The sequence below is a fragment of the Ascidiella aspersa genome, chromosome 4 (genome assembly GCF_963924565.1).
Source record: "Ascidiella aspersa chromosome 4, kaAscAspe10.2, whole genome shotgun sequence".
NCBI classification, from domain to species: Eukaryota; Metazoa; Chordata; class Ascidiacea; order Phlebobranchia; family Ascidiidae; genus Ascidiella; species Ascidiella aspersa.
The window spans coordinates 16,428,196-16,447,018 of NC_139450.1; the positions used below are offsets into that span (position 1 = coordinate 16,428,196).

General features: G+C 31.3%; 1 protein-coding gene across 1 annotated transcript in view; it reads left to right on the forward strand.

Annotated features, from left to right (window-relative positions):
- Window positions 1-18,204, forward strand: part of LOC146148388 (uncharacterized) — a 31,774-nt gene extending 13,570 nt beyond the window's left edge. Inside the window, exons 9-18 of the mRNA XM_083386589.1 lie at window positions 283-424; window positions 725-879; window positions 1,004-1,048; window positions 4,471-4,515; window positions 7,939-7,983; window positions 8,179-8,223; window positions 11,407-11,451; window positions 11,645-11,689; window positions 12,892-12,942; window positions 16,721-18,204. Coding sequence (XP_083242715.1) covers window positions 283-424; window positions 725-879; window positions 1,004-1,048; window positions 4,471-4,515; window positions 7,939-7,983; window positions 8,179-8,223; window positions 11,407-11,451; window positions 11,645-11,689; window positions 12,892-12,942; window positions 16,721-16,860 — 758 coding nt within the window. The 3' untranslated portion in view covers window positions 16,861-18,204. The remainder of the gene's footprint in view (window positions 1-282; window positions 425-724; window positions 880-1,003; window positions 1,049-4,470; window positions 4,516-7,938; window positions 7,984-8,178; window positions 8,224-11,406; window positions 11,452-11,644; window positions 11,690-12,891; window positions 12,943-16,720) is intronic.
- The last annotated feature ends 619 nt before the right edge of the window (window positions 18,205-18,823 follow it).

The following is an 18,823-nucleotide window of genomic DNA, read 5'->3' on the forward strand; positions in this document are numbered from 1 at the left end:
AGGTAATTTTATTACTCCCAAAAAAGACCCATTTTATTTATTTTCTAATGACAGGGGCAGCTGTTAGAGGTAAAGATTTAGTTTTCATATTTCTTGTAATTTTTGCCCAGATTCACCTTTGGTTGTTTTCCATTATATTAAAGCAAATTTTAATCATAATAACACTGCATGATTTTTATTGTTATATTCATTTCAGGTTTATAATAAATAAACATATGGATTATGTATTTAAGTGAAGCAACTTCTCTGAAAACTAAACTTACATTTTGCTTCCATTGTCAGATTATGTAGTTCGTGCCCGACTTTCTGCATCTCTTACATCAGCCACTTTTGCACCAAGTAACAAAACTGTTTCAATTTCTTTTTGGTACAAACTACCTGAGGAATCGGAATTGTCATTGAAACTGAAAAAAGCAAATGGAAGGTGTGAACAACTTTATTTTAAACATGTTCGACACATGATTTCTAGCATTTGTTTATGTTCTTGTTTTGGTAAAAAGCAATTTTTTTCCCTTTATGTCAGCGTAACAATGCCTTGGCGTAAATAAAATTTACCAAAAAAAAAAAAAAAACGTATAACTTGCTAAGACGAAATATTTGCCATTCACACATAATTTACACTCAAATTAATGACCAAATGCTAAAGCTTAAGAGCATCTATACATAAAAGCAACTGCTGTACTGATAGTATTTACATACTTAACAAAATTTAAATCGATTTTAGGTCAAATGTGCTTTGGTCAACTCAGTATAAAACTGATTGGAAACATATCACTGCATACTTTGATCCGCAACCTACTGCTGTATCATGGGAATTTTTATTGACCTCTCAGTCAGCTACATATACTTTGCTTGATGAAATTGTTGTTACTCAAACAGGTTTTTTGGTTATATTGTAGTCAAGATAATTATTACGTAAAGCTGTCACAAAATTAAAAGTGCCAGTATACTTTTAATTTGTTTGAAATTCATATCAACATAAATTTTTAACTTATGATTTCAGACAATGTTTCACCAACTACCAGCATGTCGGTGAATACAATAAAAGGTAAGGAAAAACTGTTATCTTTTTTATGTATTTTGGGGGTATATGGTGTTATCAATTGCATTAAAAATATAAAAAACAAAACAAGTTATTATGTTAACAGCATGTTATGTCTTGAATGTTACAATTTTTGATATTATTTTTTTATTGCTTGAAATTAATGAACAATAACAACCCTTAGCTCTTTTAATAAAATAGAAAGTACATCAACAGTCCTAACATCAGCCTCTTTTAGTTCCCCAGGTAAATATAAACATATTTTTGTTGGCCTGATCATTCATTGACATCTCACCTTTTCGGTTTATCAAAATTAGTTTGTGGATTTTCCTATCAAAATTTAACTATCATTAGTATTCTGATTTGCTTTGAAAGGTAAACAAAATGACTTATTGCTTATTCTGTTAGTGTATGCATCCCTTTTTTTTTCTACAAAACACAACAGATTTATGTCTAGTTGGTTTACGGTGTGTTTAATATTTGTTTTGAAACATATACTTTTTTCCGTTTCTCAGTTTCCTTTGCTTATAGTATTGTGCATGTTAAAACATTTCTTATGAATTATGGATATTTGTCTTGAATGATGATGTAGTCAAAAATTAAAGGCTGTTATTTTGCTTTTATATTAATAGTAGTTTTGTTTTATTTTTACATTCAATTTTTATTCTTTTTATTTCACCCAAAAAAAGGCTGATTGTATCTTTTGTTTTCTAGTAGAAACCGACTAACGGTTGATGGCAAAGATCTATTTTGTTTTCATATTCCTTTTTGCCCAGGAGATCTACATTTTATTTTATTTTACGTTTTATTATAACAAATTTTTATGAATATTACAGTTAAAACCGATTAACTTCTAAACGGTATCAATAAAAGTCAATAACCACTGAATATTTTTTTTTATTTAATTATTTTGTATGGCCTGGGCTTTGCCTGGAATATTCTTGTATTCCCAATATAAACTAGAAAATAAATAAACTAATTATTTTGAGGAGTGTAACCAAAAAGTGCTGATCAGCATTAGGTTAGTTCCCTTTGAAAAACTATAAAAATCTAAATTAGAATAGGGGCGGCCAACCAGTTCCCCTGTTTCTTCATTACTTTCATACACAAATTTTCTCAGCTAGATTTATTTTCGTTATTTTTTTGCATTTAAGTTGGTAAAATAGGAAAAAAAACTATGACAAAAAAAATATGATTGAGTACACTAAAAATCAAATGTAACATGGTTTAAGATTGGCATAAAACTGGTTAAACAGACGCATGCGGTTTGCCCACTACTGGCTTAAAAGAAAGGCTTAAAAATACTTAAAATTCAATGAATAAAAAAATACATATTTAAAAGTGTTCTAAACATTGAGTTAAGTTTGACTTATGTTCAAGTCAACTGGATGAATCTACTGATGTTGCGTCAAGTTCCCAGTTAATGGTATTTTTAAAGTATATCCATTCAAATCCTTTCAAAGAGGAGCTTCTTTTTGTTCTTGTCTTGAAACAACTATGAAAGCTATTGACATCTTTGAAAAAGTTTCTTCTTTCTTTGCATCTAAAGATCTATTGTGGAAAAACATTTGTGAGGGTGTTGCACAGACGGAGCCCCAGCTATGTTAGGAACTAAATCAGGAGTTCAAGCTCATGTTAAGGGCCAAAGTCCAAATGTAAAAGGTTTTCACTGTATAATTCATTGTCATGTGCTGGCTTCTAAAACGCTTCCTGCTTCATTACAGGAAGTTCTTGAAACAATTAAAATGGCTAACTTTGTTAAAAGAGGAGGCCTTAACTCCCGATTATTAAAGCTTTTGTGCACTAACATGGATGCAAACAATCACATACTTTTTTCATACAAATACCTGATGGCTTTCAAAAGAAAATGTTACCAAAGGGGTGTTTCAGCTTAGAAACGAGCTTAAATAATATTTTGAGCTTCAAAAGAAATTGGAACTTGTTTAATTGCTGAATAATGATAGATGGATTAGATGTCTTGCTTATTTGGTTGATATGTTTGATCAATTGAATAAAATGAATCTAAAGATGCAAGAGAAAAAACACCAATATAGTACTATTTGATGTTGTTTTGGAAGCTTTCACCAACAGAGCTTGAGAATTGGAAGAGACAAGTTAGAATAAACAATGTTGCAATGTTTTAAGAGTTGTAATCAGTTCTGGTTGTTGATGGCAAAGAACAAGTTCTTCCAGATTTGAAAAAAAATAGATTTTGCAACTTCTGACAACATTGGAATCAGAATTTATTCGATATTTACCTAAAATTGATGACGATGAGCTTGATTTAATAGGAAATCCATTCACATTGTTGGTGGGAAAAGTTCCCGATAAATTGCTGGATGAATTTTTAGAACTAAAAAGGGATTTTTGCGCAAGAGATTTATTCAGGGATAAATCAATCACTGATTTTGGGCCCCTCATGTGTAGATCCCATCCCAAAGTGGCAGAGAGAGCTATTCAAAGTATCCTTCAATTTGTATCCACTTATCTATGTGAATCAGGTTTTGTACTCTTGTGCAAATGAAAACAAAACATAAAAACAGATTGAACATGGAGAATGAAATTCGCTATCCTCCTTCCAATACTCTTTCCACGTGTTCATATGTTGTCAAGGCAAAAGCAATCACTAGCTTTACACTAGCGTTTAACTAAATTGACTCTTATATTTTAAATATATTCTTTGAATAAATTATTTTTCAGCAAAGTTAATGTAATACAAAGTGGTACAAAGAGGAATATTAGAGGCTATAGAGCTTGACTGAGAGTTTAATTTCTGTTCTAAGAATTACATTAAAATATTAATGTAAACAGTGTTTTAGCAAACTAAATTTGTAGGGGGAATTATTTAAATATAGTCTAAAAGGGTGCACAGAACAAAAAAGGTTGGAAACCACTGCACTAGAAAACAAATGAATTAAGTATTTTGAGGAGTGTAACCAAACAGTGTTGATTATCGTTAAGTTAGTTTCTCTTTGAAAAACTATGAAAATCTTAATTAGAATAGGAGTGGCCAACCAGTTTCCCAGTTTCATCCTTACTTGCATACACAGCTTTTGTCAGCTAGATTTATTTTCGATTTTTTTTTTGCATTCAAGTGGATAAAATAGGAAAAAAATACTGTGTAAAAATTGAGTAAAACTACTACGTTTTGGAGCATTTTATGAATCATTAAATGTGCTTTGGTTAACTCAGTATAAAACTGATTGCAAACATATCACTGCTTATTTTTATCTGCAATTAACTGCTGTAATTATTGACCTCCCAGTCAGATACATATACTTTGCTTGATGAGATTGTTATTTGCCAAACAGTTTTTTTGTTATGCTGTCAAGATAATTATAATGTAAAGCTGTCACAAAAAAAATGCCAGTTATACTTACATTTATTTGAAATTCATATCAACATAAATTTTTAACTTATGATTTCAGACAATGTTTCACCAACTACCAGCATGTCGGTGAATACAATAAAAGGTAAGGAAAAACTGTTATCTTTTTTATGTATTTTGGGGGTATATGGTGTTATCAATTGCATTAAAAATATAAAAAACAAACCAAGTTATTATGTTAACAGCATGTTATGTCTTGAATGTTACAATTTTTGATATTATTTTTTTATTGCTTGAAATTAATGAACAATAACAACCCTTAGCTCTTTTAATAAAATAGAAAGTACATCAACAGTCCTAACATCAGCCTCTTTTAGTTCCCCAGGTAAATATAAACATATTTTTGTTGGCCTGATCATTCATTGACATCTCACCTTTTCGGTTTATCAAAATTAGTTTGTGGATTTTCCTATCAAAATTTAACTATCATTAGTATTCTGATTTGCTTTGAAAGGTAAACAAAATGACTTATTGCTTATTCTGTTAGTGTATGCATCCCTTTTTTTTTCTACAAAACACAACAGATTTATGTCTAGTTGGTTTACGGTGTGTTTAATATTTGTTTTGAAACATATACTTGTTTTCCATTTCTCAGTTTCCTTTGCTTATAGTATTGTGCATGTTAAAACATTTCTTATGAATTATGGATATTTGTCTTGAATGATGATGTAGTCAAAAATTAAAGGCTGTTATTTTGCTTTTATATTAATAGTAGTTTTGTTTTATTTTTACATTCAATTTTTATTCTTTTTATTTCACCCAAAAAAAGGCTGATTGTATCTTTTGTTTTCTAGTAGAAATCGACTAACGGTTGATGGCAAAGATCTATTTTGTTTTCATATTCCTTTTTGCCCAGGAGATCTACATTTTATTTTATTTTACGTTTTATTATAACAAATTTTTATGAATATTACAGTTAAAACCGATTAACTTCTAAACGGTATCAATAAAAGTCAATAACCACTGAATATTTTTTTTTATTTAATTATTTTGTATGGCCTGGGCTTTGCCTGGAATATTCTTGTATTCCCAATATAAACTAGAAAATAAATAAACTAATTATTTTGAGGAGTGTAACCAAAAAGTGCTGATCAGCATTAGGTTAGTTCCCTTTGAAAAACTATAAAAATCTAAATTAGAATAGGGGCGGCCAACCAGTTCCCCTGTTTCTTCATTACTTTCATACACAAATTTTCTCAGCTAGATTTATTTTTGTTATTTTTTTGCATTTAAGTTGGTAAAATAGGAAAAAAAACTATGGCAAAAAAAATATGATTGAGTACACTAAAAATCAAATGTAACATGGTTTAAGATTGGCATAAAACTGGTTAAACAGACGCATGCGGTTTGCCCACTACTGGCTTAAAAGAAAGGCTTAAAAATACTTAAAATTCAATGAATAAAAAAATACATATTTAAAAGTGTTCTAAACATTGAGTTAAGTTTGACTTATGTTCAAGTCAACTGGATGAATCTACTGATGTTGCGTCAAGTTCCCAGTTAATGGTATTTTTAAAGTATATCCATTCAAATCCTTTCTAAGAGGAGCTTCTTTTTGTTCTTGTCTTGAAACAACTATGGAAGCTATTGACATCTTTGAAAAAGTTTCTTCTTTCTTTGCATCTAAAGATCTATTGTGGAAAAACATTTGTGAGGGTGTTGCACAGACGGAGCCCCGGCTATGTTAGGAACTAAATCAGGAGTTCAAGCTCATGTTAAGGGCCAAAGTCCAAATGTAAAAGGTATTCACTGTATAATTCATTGTCATGTGCTGGCTTCTAAAACGCTTCCTGCTTCATTACAGGAAGTTCTTGAAACAATTAAAATGGCTAACTTTGTTAAAAGAGGAGGCCTTAACTCCCGATTATTAAAGCTTTTGTGCACTAACATGGATGCAAACAATCACATACTTTTTTCATACAAATACCTGATGGCTTTCAAAAGAAAATGTTACCAAAGGGGTGTTTCAGCTTAGAAACGAGCTTAAATAATATTTTGAGCTTCAAAAGAAATTGGAACTTGTTTAATTGCTGAATAATGATAGATGGATTAGATGTCTTGCTTATTTGGTTGATATGTTTGATCAATTGAATAAAATGAATCTAAAGATGCAAGAGAAAAAACACCAATATAGTACTATTTGATGTTGTTTTGGAAGCTTTCACCAACAGAGCTTGAGAATTGGAAGAGACAAGTTAGAATAAACAATGTTGCAATGTTTTAAGAGTTGTAATCAGTTCTGGTTGTTGATGGCAAAGAACAAGTTCTTCCAGATTTGAAAAAAAATAGATTTTGCAACTTCTGACAACATTGGAATCAGAATTTATTCGATATTTACCTAAAATTGATGACGATGAGCTTGATTTAATAGGAAATCCATTCACATTGTTGGTGGGAAAAGTTCCCGATAAATTGCTGGATGAATTTTTAGAACTAAAAAGGGATTTTTGCGCGAGAGATTTATTCAGGGATAAATCAATCACTGATTTTGGGCCCCTCATGTGTAGATCCCATCCCAAAGTGGCAGAGAGAGCTATTCAAAGTATCCTTCAATTTGTATCCACTTATCTATGTGAATCAGGTTTTGTACTCTTGTGCAAATGAAAACAAAACATAAAAACAGATTGAACATGGAGAATGAAATTCGCTATCCTCCTTCCAATACTCTTTCCACGTGTTCATATGTTGTCAAGGCAAAAGCAATCACTAGCTTTACACTAGCGTTTAACTAAATTGACTCTTATATTTTAAATATATTCTTTGAATAAATTATTTTTCAGCAAAGTTAATGTAATACAAAGTGGTACAAAGAGGAATATTAGAGGCTATAGAGCTTGACTGAGAGTTTAATTTCTGTTCTAAGAATTACATTAAAATATTAATGTAAACAGTGTTTTAGCAAACTAAATTTGTAGGGGGAATTATTTAAATATAGTCTAAAAGGGTGCACAGAACAAAAAAGGTTGGAAACCACTGCACTAGAAAACAAATGAATTAAGTATTTTGAGGAGTGTAACCAAACAGTGTTGATTATCGTTAAGTTAGTTTCTCTTTGAAAAACTATGAAAATCTTAATTAGAATAGGAGTGGCCAACCAGTTTCCCAGTTTCATCCTTACTTGCATACACAGCTTTTGTCAGCTAGATTTATTTTCGATTTTTTTTTTGCATTCAAGTGGATAAAATAGGAAAAAAATACTGTGTAAAAATTGAGTAAAACTACTACGTTTTGGAGCATTTTATGAATCATTAAATGTGCTTTGGTTAACTCAGTATAAAACTGATTGCAAACATATCACTGCTTATTTTTATCTGCAATTAACTGCTGTAATTATTGACCTCCCAGTCAGATACATATACTTTGCTTGATGAGATTGTTATTTGCCAAACAGTTTTTTTGTTATGCTGTCAAGATAATTATAATGTAAAGCTGTCACAAAAAAAATGCCAGTTATACTTACATTTATTTGAAATTCATATCAACATAAATTTTTAACTTATGATTTCAGACAATGTTTCACCAACTACCAGCATGTCGGTGAATACAATAAAAGGTAAGGAAAAACTGTTATCTTTTTTATGTATTTTGGGGGTATATGGTGTTATCAATTGCATTAAAAATATAAAAAACAAACCAAGTTATTATGTTAACAGCATGTTATGTCTTGAATGTTACAATTTTTGATATTATTTTTTTATTGCTTGAAATTAATGAACAATAACAACCCTTAGCTCTTTTAATAAAATAGAAAGTACATCAACAGTCCTAACATCAGCCTCTTTTAGTTCCCCAGGTAAATATAAACATATTTTTGTTGGCCTGATCATTCATTGACATCTCACCTTTTCGGTTTATCAAAATTAGTTTGTGGATTTTCCTATCAAAATTTAACTATCATTAGTATTCTGATTTGCTTTGAAAGGTAAACAAAATGACTTATTGCTTATTCTGTTAGTGTATGCATCCCTTTTTTTTTCTACAAAACACAACAGATTTATGTCTAGTTGGTTTACGGTGTGTTTAATATTTGTTTTGAAACATATACTTGTTTTCCATTTCTCAGTTTCCTTTGCTTATAGTATTGTGCATGTTAAAACATTTCTTATGAATTATGGATATTTGTCTTGAATGATGATGTAGTCAAAAATTAAAGGCTGTTATTTTGCTTTTATATTAATAGTAGTTTTGTTTTATTTTTACATTCAATTTTTATTCTTTTTATTTCACCCAAAAAAAGGCTGATTGTATCTTTTGTTTTCTAGTAGAAATCGACTAACGGTTGATGGCAAAGATCTATTTTGTTTTCATATTCCTTTTTGCCCAGGAGATCTACATTTTATTTTATTTTACGTTTTATTATAACAAATTTTTATGAATATTACAGTTAAAACCGATTAACTTCTAAACGGTATCAATAAAAGTCAATAACCACTGAATATTTTTTTTTATTTAATTATTTTGTATGGCCTGGGCTTTGCCTGGAATATTCTTGTATTCCCAATATAAACTAGAAAATAAATAAACTAATTATTTTGAGGAGTGTAACCAAAAAGTGCTGATCAGCATTAGGTTAGTTCCCTTTGAAAAACTATAAAAATCTAAATTAGAATAGGGGCGGCCAACCAGTTCCCCTGTTTCTTCATTACTTTCATACACAAATTTTCTCAGCTAGATTTATTTTTGTTATTTTTTTGCATTTAAGTTGGTAAAATAGGAAAAAAAACTATGGCAAAAAAAATATGATTGAGTACACTAAAAATCAAATGTAACATGGTTTAAGATTGGCATAAAACTGGTTAAACAGACGCATGCGGTTTGCCCACTACTGGCTTAAAAGAAAGGCTTAAAAATACTTAAAATTCAATGAATAAAAAAATACATATTTAAAAGTGTTCTAAACATTGAGTTAAGTTTGACTTATGTTCAAGTCAACTGGATGAATCTACTGATGTTGCGTCAAGTTCCCAGTTAATGGTATTTTTAAAGTATATCCATTCAAATCCTTTCTAAGAGGAGCTTCTTTTTGTTCTTGTCTTGAAACAACTATGAAAGCTATTGACATCTTTGAAAAAGTTTCTTCTTTCTTTGCATCTAAAGATCTATTGTGGAAAAACATTTGTGAGGGTGTTGCACAGACGGAGCCCCGGCTATGTTAGGAACTAAATCAGGAGTTCAAGCTCATGTTAAGGGCCAAAGTCCAAATGTAAAAGGTATTCACTGTATAATTCATTGTCATGTGCTGGCTTCTAAAACGCTTCCTGCTTCATTACAGGAAGTTCTTGAAACAATTAAAATGGCTAACTTTGTTAAAAGAGGAGGCCTTAACTCCCGATTATTAAAGCTTTTGTGCACTAACATGGATGCAAACAATCACATACTTTTTTTCATACAAATACCTGATGGCTTTCAAAAGAAAATGTTACCAAAGGGGTGTTTCAGCTTAGAAACGAGCTTAAATAATATTTTGAGCTTCAAAAGAAATTGGAACTTGTTTAATTGCTGAATAATGATAGATGGATTAGATGTCTTGCTTATTTGGTTGATATGTTTGATCAATTGAATAAAATGAATCTAAAGATGCAAGAGAAAAAACACCAATATAGTACTATTTGATGTTGTTTTGGAAGCTTTCACCAACAGAGCTTGATAATTGGAAGAGACAAGTTAGAATAAACAATGTTGCAATGTTTTAAGAGTTGTAATCAGTTCTGGTTGTTGATGGCAAAGAACAAGTTCTTCCAGATTTGAAAAAAAATAGATTTTGCAACTTCTGACAACATTGGAATCAGAATTTATTCGATATTTACCTAAAATTGATGACGATGAGCTTGATTTAATAGGAAATCCATTCACATTGTTGGTGGGAAAAGTTCCCGATAAATTGCTGGATAAATTTTTAGAACTAAAAAGGAATTTTTGCGCAAGAGATTTATTCAGGGATAAATCAATCACTGATTTTGGGCCCCTCATGTGTAGATCCCATCCCAAAGTGGCAGAGAGAGCTATTCAAAGTATCCTTCAATTTGTATCCACTTATCTATGTGAATCAGGTTTTTTACTCTTGTGCAAATGAAAACAAAACATAAAAACAGATTGAACATGGAGAATGAAATTCGCTATCCTCCTTCCAATACTCTTTCCACGTGTTCATATGTTGTCAAGACAAAAGCAATCACTAGCTTCACACTAGCGTTTAACTAAATTGACTCTTATATTTTAAATATATTCTTTGAATAAATTATTTTTCAGCAAAGTTAATGTAATACAAAGTGGTACAAAGAGGAATATTAGAGGCTATAGAGCTTGACTGAGAGTTTAATTTCTGTTCTAAGAATTACATTAAAATATTAATGTAAACAGTGTTTTAGCAAACTAAATTTGTAGGGGGAATTAGATTTAAATATAGTCTAAAAGGGTGCACAGAACAAAAAAGGTTGGAAACCACTGCCCTAGAAAACAAATGAATTAAGTATTTTGAGGAGTGTAACCAAACAGTGTTGATTATCGTTAAGTTAGTTTCTCTTTGAAAAACTATGAAAATCTTAATTAGAATAGGAGTGGCCAACCAGTTTCCCAGTTTCATCCTTACTTGCATACATAGCTTTTCTCAGCTAGATTTATTTTCGATTTTTTTTTTGCATTCAAGTGGATAAAATAGGAAAATTACTGTGTAAAAATTGAGTAAAACTACTACGTTTTGGAGCATTTTTTAATTCATTAAATGTGCTTTGGTTAACTCAGTATAAAACTGATTGCAAACATATCACTGCTTATTTTTATCCGCAATTAACTGCTGTAATTATTGACCTCCCAGTCAGCTACATATACTTTGCTTGATGAGATTGTTATTTGCCAAACAGTTTTTTTGTTATGCTGTCAAGATAATTATAATGTAAAGCTGTCACAAAAAAATGCCAGTTATACTTACATTTATTTGAAATTCATATCAATATCAATTTTTAACTTATGATTTCAGACAATGTTTCACCAACTACCAGCATGTCGGTGAATACAATAAAAGGTAAGGAAAAAACTGTCTTTTTTATGTATTTTGAGGGTATATGGTGTTATCAATTGCATTAAAAATATAAAAAACAAAACAAGTTATTATGTTAACAGCATGTCATGTCTTGTATGTTACAATTTTTTATATTGTTTTTTTACTGCTTGAAATTAAGGAACATTAACAACCCTTAGCTCTTTTCATAAAATAGAAAGTACATCAACAGTCCTAACATCAGCCTCTTTTAGTTCCCCAGGTAAATATAAACGTATTTTTGTTGGCCTGATCATCCATTGAAATCTTACCTTTTTCAGTTTATCAAAATTAGTCGATTTCCATATCCAATTTCAACTATCATAAACATTCTGATTTGTTTTGTAAGATAAACAACAGGATGAGTTGTCTATTCTGTTAGTCTAACTATTTTGTTTTTCTACAAAACGCAACATTTTTTGTTTAGTAGGTTTATGGTGTGTTTGATATTTGTTTTGAAACATATACTTGTTTTCCATTTCTCCCAATAACAGTTACCTTTTCTTAATAGTGTGCATGTTAAAAAGTTTGTTATGAATTATGGATATTTCTCTTGAATGATGGAGTACTTAAAAAATTAAAGGCTGATATTTGGCTTAATAATATATTTTTTTATATTTAATTTCTATTTTTACCAATAATTAACTTTTTTATTACAGCCAGAAAAAGTGTGAATGTATATTTTTTCTAGTAGAAGCCAACTAACTGTTGATGGCAAAGGTCGATTTTGTTTTCACACTTCTTGTCATTTTTGCCCAGATTCACTTTTGATTACTTCACCTTGTATTGAACCAATTTTTTTTATAAATATTACTGTTAAAGTCGATTAACTGCTAAATGGTATTAATAAACGTCATTAACCACTGAAATATTGTTTTATTTTATGATTTTGTATGACCTAGGCTTTGCCTGGAAGTGGTTGTATTTCCTAATATACACTAGAAAATAAATAAACTAAGTGTTTTGAGGAGTGTAGCCAAAAAGTACTGATTGTCATTAGTTTAGTTAGTTTACCTTAAATTAAGAAATATAAATAAAATGGATATCACTTTAATACATCTGTTGCTTAGAATAGGGATGGCCAACCAGTACCCCGGTTTCTGCATTACTTGCACGCATAACTTTGCTAAGCTATATATATATATATATATATTAGATTTTTTGGCATTCAAGTGGTTAAAATAGGAAAAAAATTATGGTAAAAGAATTATGACTGGGCACCCTAAAAAATCAAATCAACATGATTGTAAGACTAGCATAAAACTGATTAAACAGCCGAGTCAGTTAAATGTTGTGGTTGATTTGCACACAAAGTTGTACAATCTAGATAATACAGTATTTAAAAAGGGTAACATGCCCATCAACTTTTTGTAAATGTTACTTTAAAAAAAAGAGTATTCCTTAACTAGGCGGTAATATGTTTAGAAAGTACTTCAATCATCATGTCCACACCACATGGTACTTCAATTCCAAAACGTAAGTATATTTATTGACTAATTGTTTTTAATTGAAATAAGATGTATTTTAGAAATGCTTGTATTGCAATTACATTTGTAATTGTAAATTACATAATTCACAAAATGGTGGACTGGTGGTGTATCTTTTTTCATGATTTTATAGCATCAATTCACTATTAACTCAAAATTTTTTATGTCTGTAAAATATTGTCAAAAGTTTTTTATGTTTTTTTGTAAAATAAGGAAGCCAAACATTGGGGTTGGGGTTACCAACCAGGTGTCATTAATTGATTATGGCATTATGTGGATAAAATTTTAAAAATATTCTAAATAAAGCTTATACATGTTCTTGTGGAAATTTTAATGTTTGTCATACTTATTTTTAAAATACGATTTTCTGTATTCATAATTGCAGTTTGCATGATATTTCATTTAGCATGTTGTAATTTAGTGTAAGCTACCCTGTACATGTTTGCTTTATGTGATGCATGTTGTGCTTGCTTTGCAATGTGGGTTTTTCATTTCACAGAAACAATATTGATTGCAAGAGGCAAACTTGCAACTCCCAATACAGCTACAAAGGCAACCCTAACTACTTTGCCTGTTACTCAGTCTATCATAGAAAAACACAAATGTGAGTTATCGTTAGAATAGTTCTGTATGCTTAAATATAAAGGAAAATCAGTGGTTAGCTATTAGTAGAACTGTACATTATCTCGACGATGAATGTCGGGTGAAAATCATCAGTTACTGATCGGTAGGTACAGCTAAAATGTTGAAAAGTTTAGATAAAGGTCAGAATCACAATTGTGATAGTTTTTAGGAGAGTCAAGTCATACATGTTCTAATATAGTTAAGTGACATAGCCTTACATATTTTAGAACAGTTAGATTATTGTTGACAAAGTAACATGAAAATTGTTTTTTAAATGTCATGAACATGAATCGCATAAGAAGTATGTTAAAAAAAATGTAAACAAAATGTTGTTTAATGTTGAAAATTGAAGGTTGTGTGCAAACTAGAAACTTTGAATTGAACACAAAAAACAAGTGTTGAAACATTGCAACATGTAAGTAAAACAGGCACAACAATTATAAAGTAGCTTGCATGTCTGCAAATAATTCTTACAAATTGATATTTTAATTTTCTTTAACAAATAGCTTTGATACAGTACACGTTGATACTTGTGTGCTTTTGTAGGTCCTTTGTGCAAGCATGCGTAATATTCGTTAAGTTTTTAAAAAATTGTGATGTAGTGTAATTAATCTTGCTATTTATTGTTGATACACTATTGTAGTGGTTCTCAGACCTTTTGGGTTAATCAGTCATGGTTCAGCATTTTTTTATTCGATGTAACAGCATTTTTTTATTCGATGAGAATTTAGTTTTATAATCTCTGTCTTTTATAACATAACAATATTGGCCAAAAATTTATAATCTGGTGATATCTTGTGTTTCAAGTAGTTTTTTTTTGGTTTGCCTAGTTGTGTTTTTGTCCGGAACTTTATAGGAAAAGTATACATCGTAGAAAATCGTAGAATAAATGTGCGCATATGGTATACACTGTTTTTTGGCTCCGACTACGCTTCCCACGCCCGACGATTGATGCCTTTCACGATTTTATTGTTTTAATATTATCTTTTGGGGGGCTGCTAGTAGTACTTTCTACTTTTCATTTTTGGTTGGGCAATTTTTTTAACATAGACTATGTTTCCAGCAAGTGTTAAGAGATACTTTTCTGGGAGATTGGTTTGCTGGAGTTTAGTTCTCATTTTTGTTTGTGGTGGGTAAAAACAATTTAAATGGATATTATCCGACGGGTGCTGGGAGATTTTTTTGATGAAGGTACAATTGTTTAGTTTTTACCACGGGACCAAATTTTTTTAAGACGGATTATTTTATTTGAATGTTGGAACATAATTTTAGGTCTTACCTTTAAGAGTCTTAAATTAAGGAACAAAATCGTAAAATAAGTGTGGTTTTATCGTTTAAGTGCTTTAATAAGATATACAGTATATCTCCCCCTGTCTAACGGTAGCAATATCTCATGGCAATTTCATAGTAGTGTAGTGGGTTTGTATTTTAAAAAGCGCTAAAAATAATTATATTTTGTTACGTATTTATATTGTTACTATTACGTATTTAGTATTTTACCTAAAGACCGTTACTTAATTTATATCGGTTAGCAAACCCTCTTCGCATTAGTAAATTCATGGTAAAAAGACTGAGACTGTTCGGCCCATATCTGTTTTTGCTAGCAGAAACAAGTCAAGGAAAAGATTTAGGACAAAAACTACCCGTTAGCGCATCTGTAAAAATACATAGGTGAAGGAAGGAAATTTTTAAACCACCCTTAAAAATAAGCAGTGTTGTAAACAAGTCATTTAAAATAACTGTCCCAGTCAAGTCATTTGTAGAAATACGTCCCAGTCAAGTCATTTGTAGAATAACTTAAGTCCCAGTCAAGTCATTTGTAGAATAACTTATGTCCAGGTTAAGTCTTTTCGAATAAATAACAAGTCAAGTCCCAGTCCAAGTCATCAGTTGCGCAAGTCAAGTCCCAGTCAAGTAATAATTAGAGCATGTCAACTTCAAGTCATGTCCTTTTCATAAAAATAAAACCTTCAACTATTAAAATTTTTAAACTTGTACGATTATGAACAATAACGTTCAAAAGACTCAAGTCAAATCAAGTCATTTGTCCGAAAGACTCAAGTCAAGTCATTTGTCCGAAAGACTTAAGTCAAGTCAAGTCATTTTGCCTAAATGACTTAAGTCAAAGTCATTTGAAAACGGTGACTCAAGTGTACTTAAGTCAAGTCATTACAACACTGAAAATAAGGCCCCGAAACCACTACTTGACAAAGTATACAACAACCGCAATCATGTCTATAGTATTACATTTATTACCTAAAAATCAGATTGTTGGACTTAAATATGACCAAACCTGCGCATATGGTATACACTGGTTGTCTAAAATATATTGTTCGTTGTGCCGCTATTATTGATCGATTGGACGAAATCGGAAATCTAGATTAGAGATAGTTGTTCTTGAACACGTTATTAAGTGAATGCTTCAGTTTATATTAAGCCGTTATTTATAACACCGTGAAACTTGTTTGATTCTTGATACTATGCTTACCTTTCTCTAGGTCAGAGCACCTGCTTGTGCTGGATTGTTGCTGCTGCGATTTTTGTTATGTTTTGTCTTGTCGTAATCTGTTGCCAACTTCAGAAGATTCAGAAATGTCTTGTCGCGTCGTGCTGTTGCCCGTTTGGCAGCCCGACAGACAAACATCCTAAAAGTGCTGAAGATATTCCTTTAAATTCAAAACCTGTTGTAAATGTTTGAGGCGTACATTTACAAAATGTAAACCGTTCTGAAATTTTATTAACTGTGTTATTTTCATTCTTTCAGTTGCCTGTGTATTGTTGCATGTGTGCGGTGCCCTGTTTCCCTACTCCTGCCCAACCTCGCCAAACCTGCCTTTTGTTATTTACGTTGATCGTGACACCCACACAACCACCCCAATAAAATGTTTTAGGGGGTTTGTATCTACAGGCATAAATAAAAGTAGCATAATGCCAAAAACCTTAGTATGACTGTTATCTCCTTGTTTTCTTGCGGAAGTCGTACAATAGCCTTTGCTTGACGTTTTTGAAAACCACCGGGGTCACACTTTGTAAGTGTCGACGTTGGCGGAACTAACAACCCACACCGCCCACGCATGTGCTACATTTTGTTTGTTGCTGTGTGATATTTATCATAATATTTACCATAAACTTTGCCGTTACAGTTTCTAAGAAACCTAAAAAAAAAAATGCTGTGGAAAAATCACCTATCCCGACCATAAGCACCACGTCCGAAGCTTGTTTGGTTTCATCAAACTATATTGTGCTCACATTTGCTTGCTCCTTTGTGCTGATTTGTTTGTAAACAGTCGTAAAACATTGTTATCTCGCCGCAACTTCTTCAAAGATTTAGAAAGATCTTCTTCCTCTCGTGCACGTAACGATGCCAAATTAAAGAGAGGCACAATGTTCCATGAAAATAACGAGAAAGCGCTACAACAATATTTTGTGCAATATTTCGCAAGCCAAGTCTTGGTAAAATGGCAACTGTTAAGTTTTATGTGTGGTCCTATACATCAGTTTACCTTTCGTACTACTAATATTTTGGTTGAAGTTCCATCTCTTACCATTTCCAACTTTTCCATGGGCATTGTTTATTAACTTAAAAGAAAGCCATTCAAGTTTGTATTGTGATCTCGCGTTTCCGCGTTCCGTCCCTGCATAAAGTTCTATCGTGACGTGATAAGAAGCCTATTCAAGCCCCAATATAACCAGTTCCTTGAGTCATTTTTTTTTCATTGTTAATGCGCAGCAGTTCTGTTTGACGTCATTTCCGTCCAGAAATCTACGCCGCACTATAGAACGTAAAATTTGAATGAATTTCGATCTTCTAAGCACGACACTGTTTGCGGTGTCAACTGCATTGCTTATAAAATAAAAAGATTTCGAAGAATACAACGCACTAACGATACTTACATAGTTTTATATTAAGTTAAATGACAAATTACTATTGTTGTTTTTTTTCGCTTATAATCAACACCCTAATTTTGCGCACTTAACATAAATGAGTGCGACTGTGCGTGTTGTGTTCCAAGTTGAAGTCGATTTAGTCAAACATATGTTTGTTATTGAATAACCAGAGCTAAAAGATAAAAAACTAGCTTTAATATTATGTAAACATTTTCTTGGAGTCGTAAATTGACGATGCAATAAATCTCATTAAGATCCAAGTTTTATTATCAAGTCATTTTATTGCGAATTAGAGTAATGATTCACGATTTTACTTTTTACATTTATCAGACACGATATATTGCTTTCGACCGTTTTACAGTAAAATTGTTCAACGACCCTGCAATGGGTTTAATCTATTATTTTAACTTTTTTGCTTCACTTGTACGGTACGGTTTAACCGAAGACACGCTTTTTGTTTACGTTTTCAGTGTTGCCCGATATTTCTCTACCTGTCGGACGTAATGTTTTATCGCTTTACTTGTTTGCCTTTTTTGTCCCGTTATGAATTTTGCGTTTTTGACTGCCGCTTCATTTAAAACTATTACACAGCTCAATTTATATGCCCCACTTACGCTTAATTAGTTTTAATTATCTAAATCTGGGATTCTTAAACTTTTTCAGCTGCGAACACTTTCGATTTATCCGAATGTATCACGTACCCCTTTAAAATAGGGGAATTAAAAGCACAAAACACGTGTTTTTAGGGTTGGAAGCCTATAACCTTGGTCTATCTGCAATAAGATTATAAACTTTAGCAAAAATAAATGTTCGGATTATTAGCGCAGAAGTGCAAACCATTTCTAACTTAGTTAAATCATCTGCCCGACAGAGAATAAGCTGGTAATCACAAAAGTCCAAAGTTGCGGTCGGTGACATCACCAAGTATTTCATAAAAAAGTTTGATTGTTTGAAACCGATAATAATGACTTTCAAGTGCGAGAAAATAGGGTCCGATCATAAAGTTGGTTACGTTTTAAACATTCAATAGTTTTCTACTTAAAAAAGCATTAAGTCCTAAGCATGTGTGTTTAGTCTTAAACGCTGCACTTAATATGCTTGAAACTATTGCTGATTCCAAAATACTTTTTTTTTTTACTATTGCTGATTCCAAAAAGGACTACTGGCGATGTAATTTAATTACCCTTGCAATAAGCGCGGTAATTTGAGAAATCAACCTAAATTCTGCGTGGTTAAAATTGTAAGAATTAATCACGCTGTACATAACTATTGTTTATTACGCTAAAACAATTTGCTAGCTTTGTGGTATAGCCGATAATCATATAGGCCGGTCATGTTGAAATGGCGGATCGCGATCC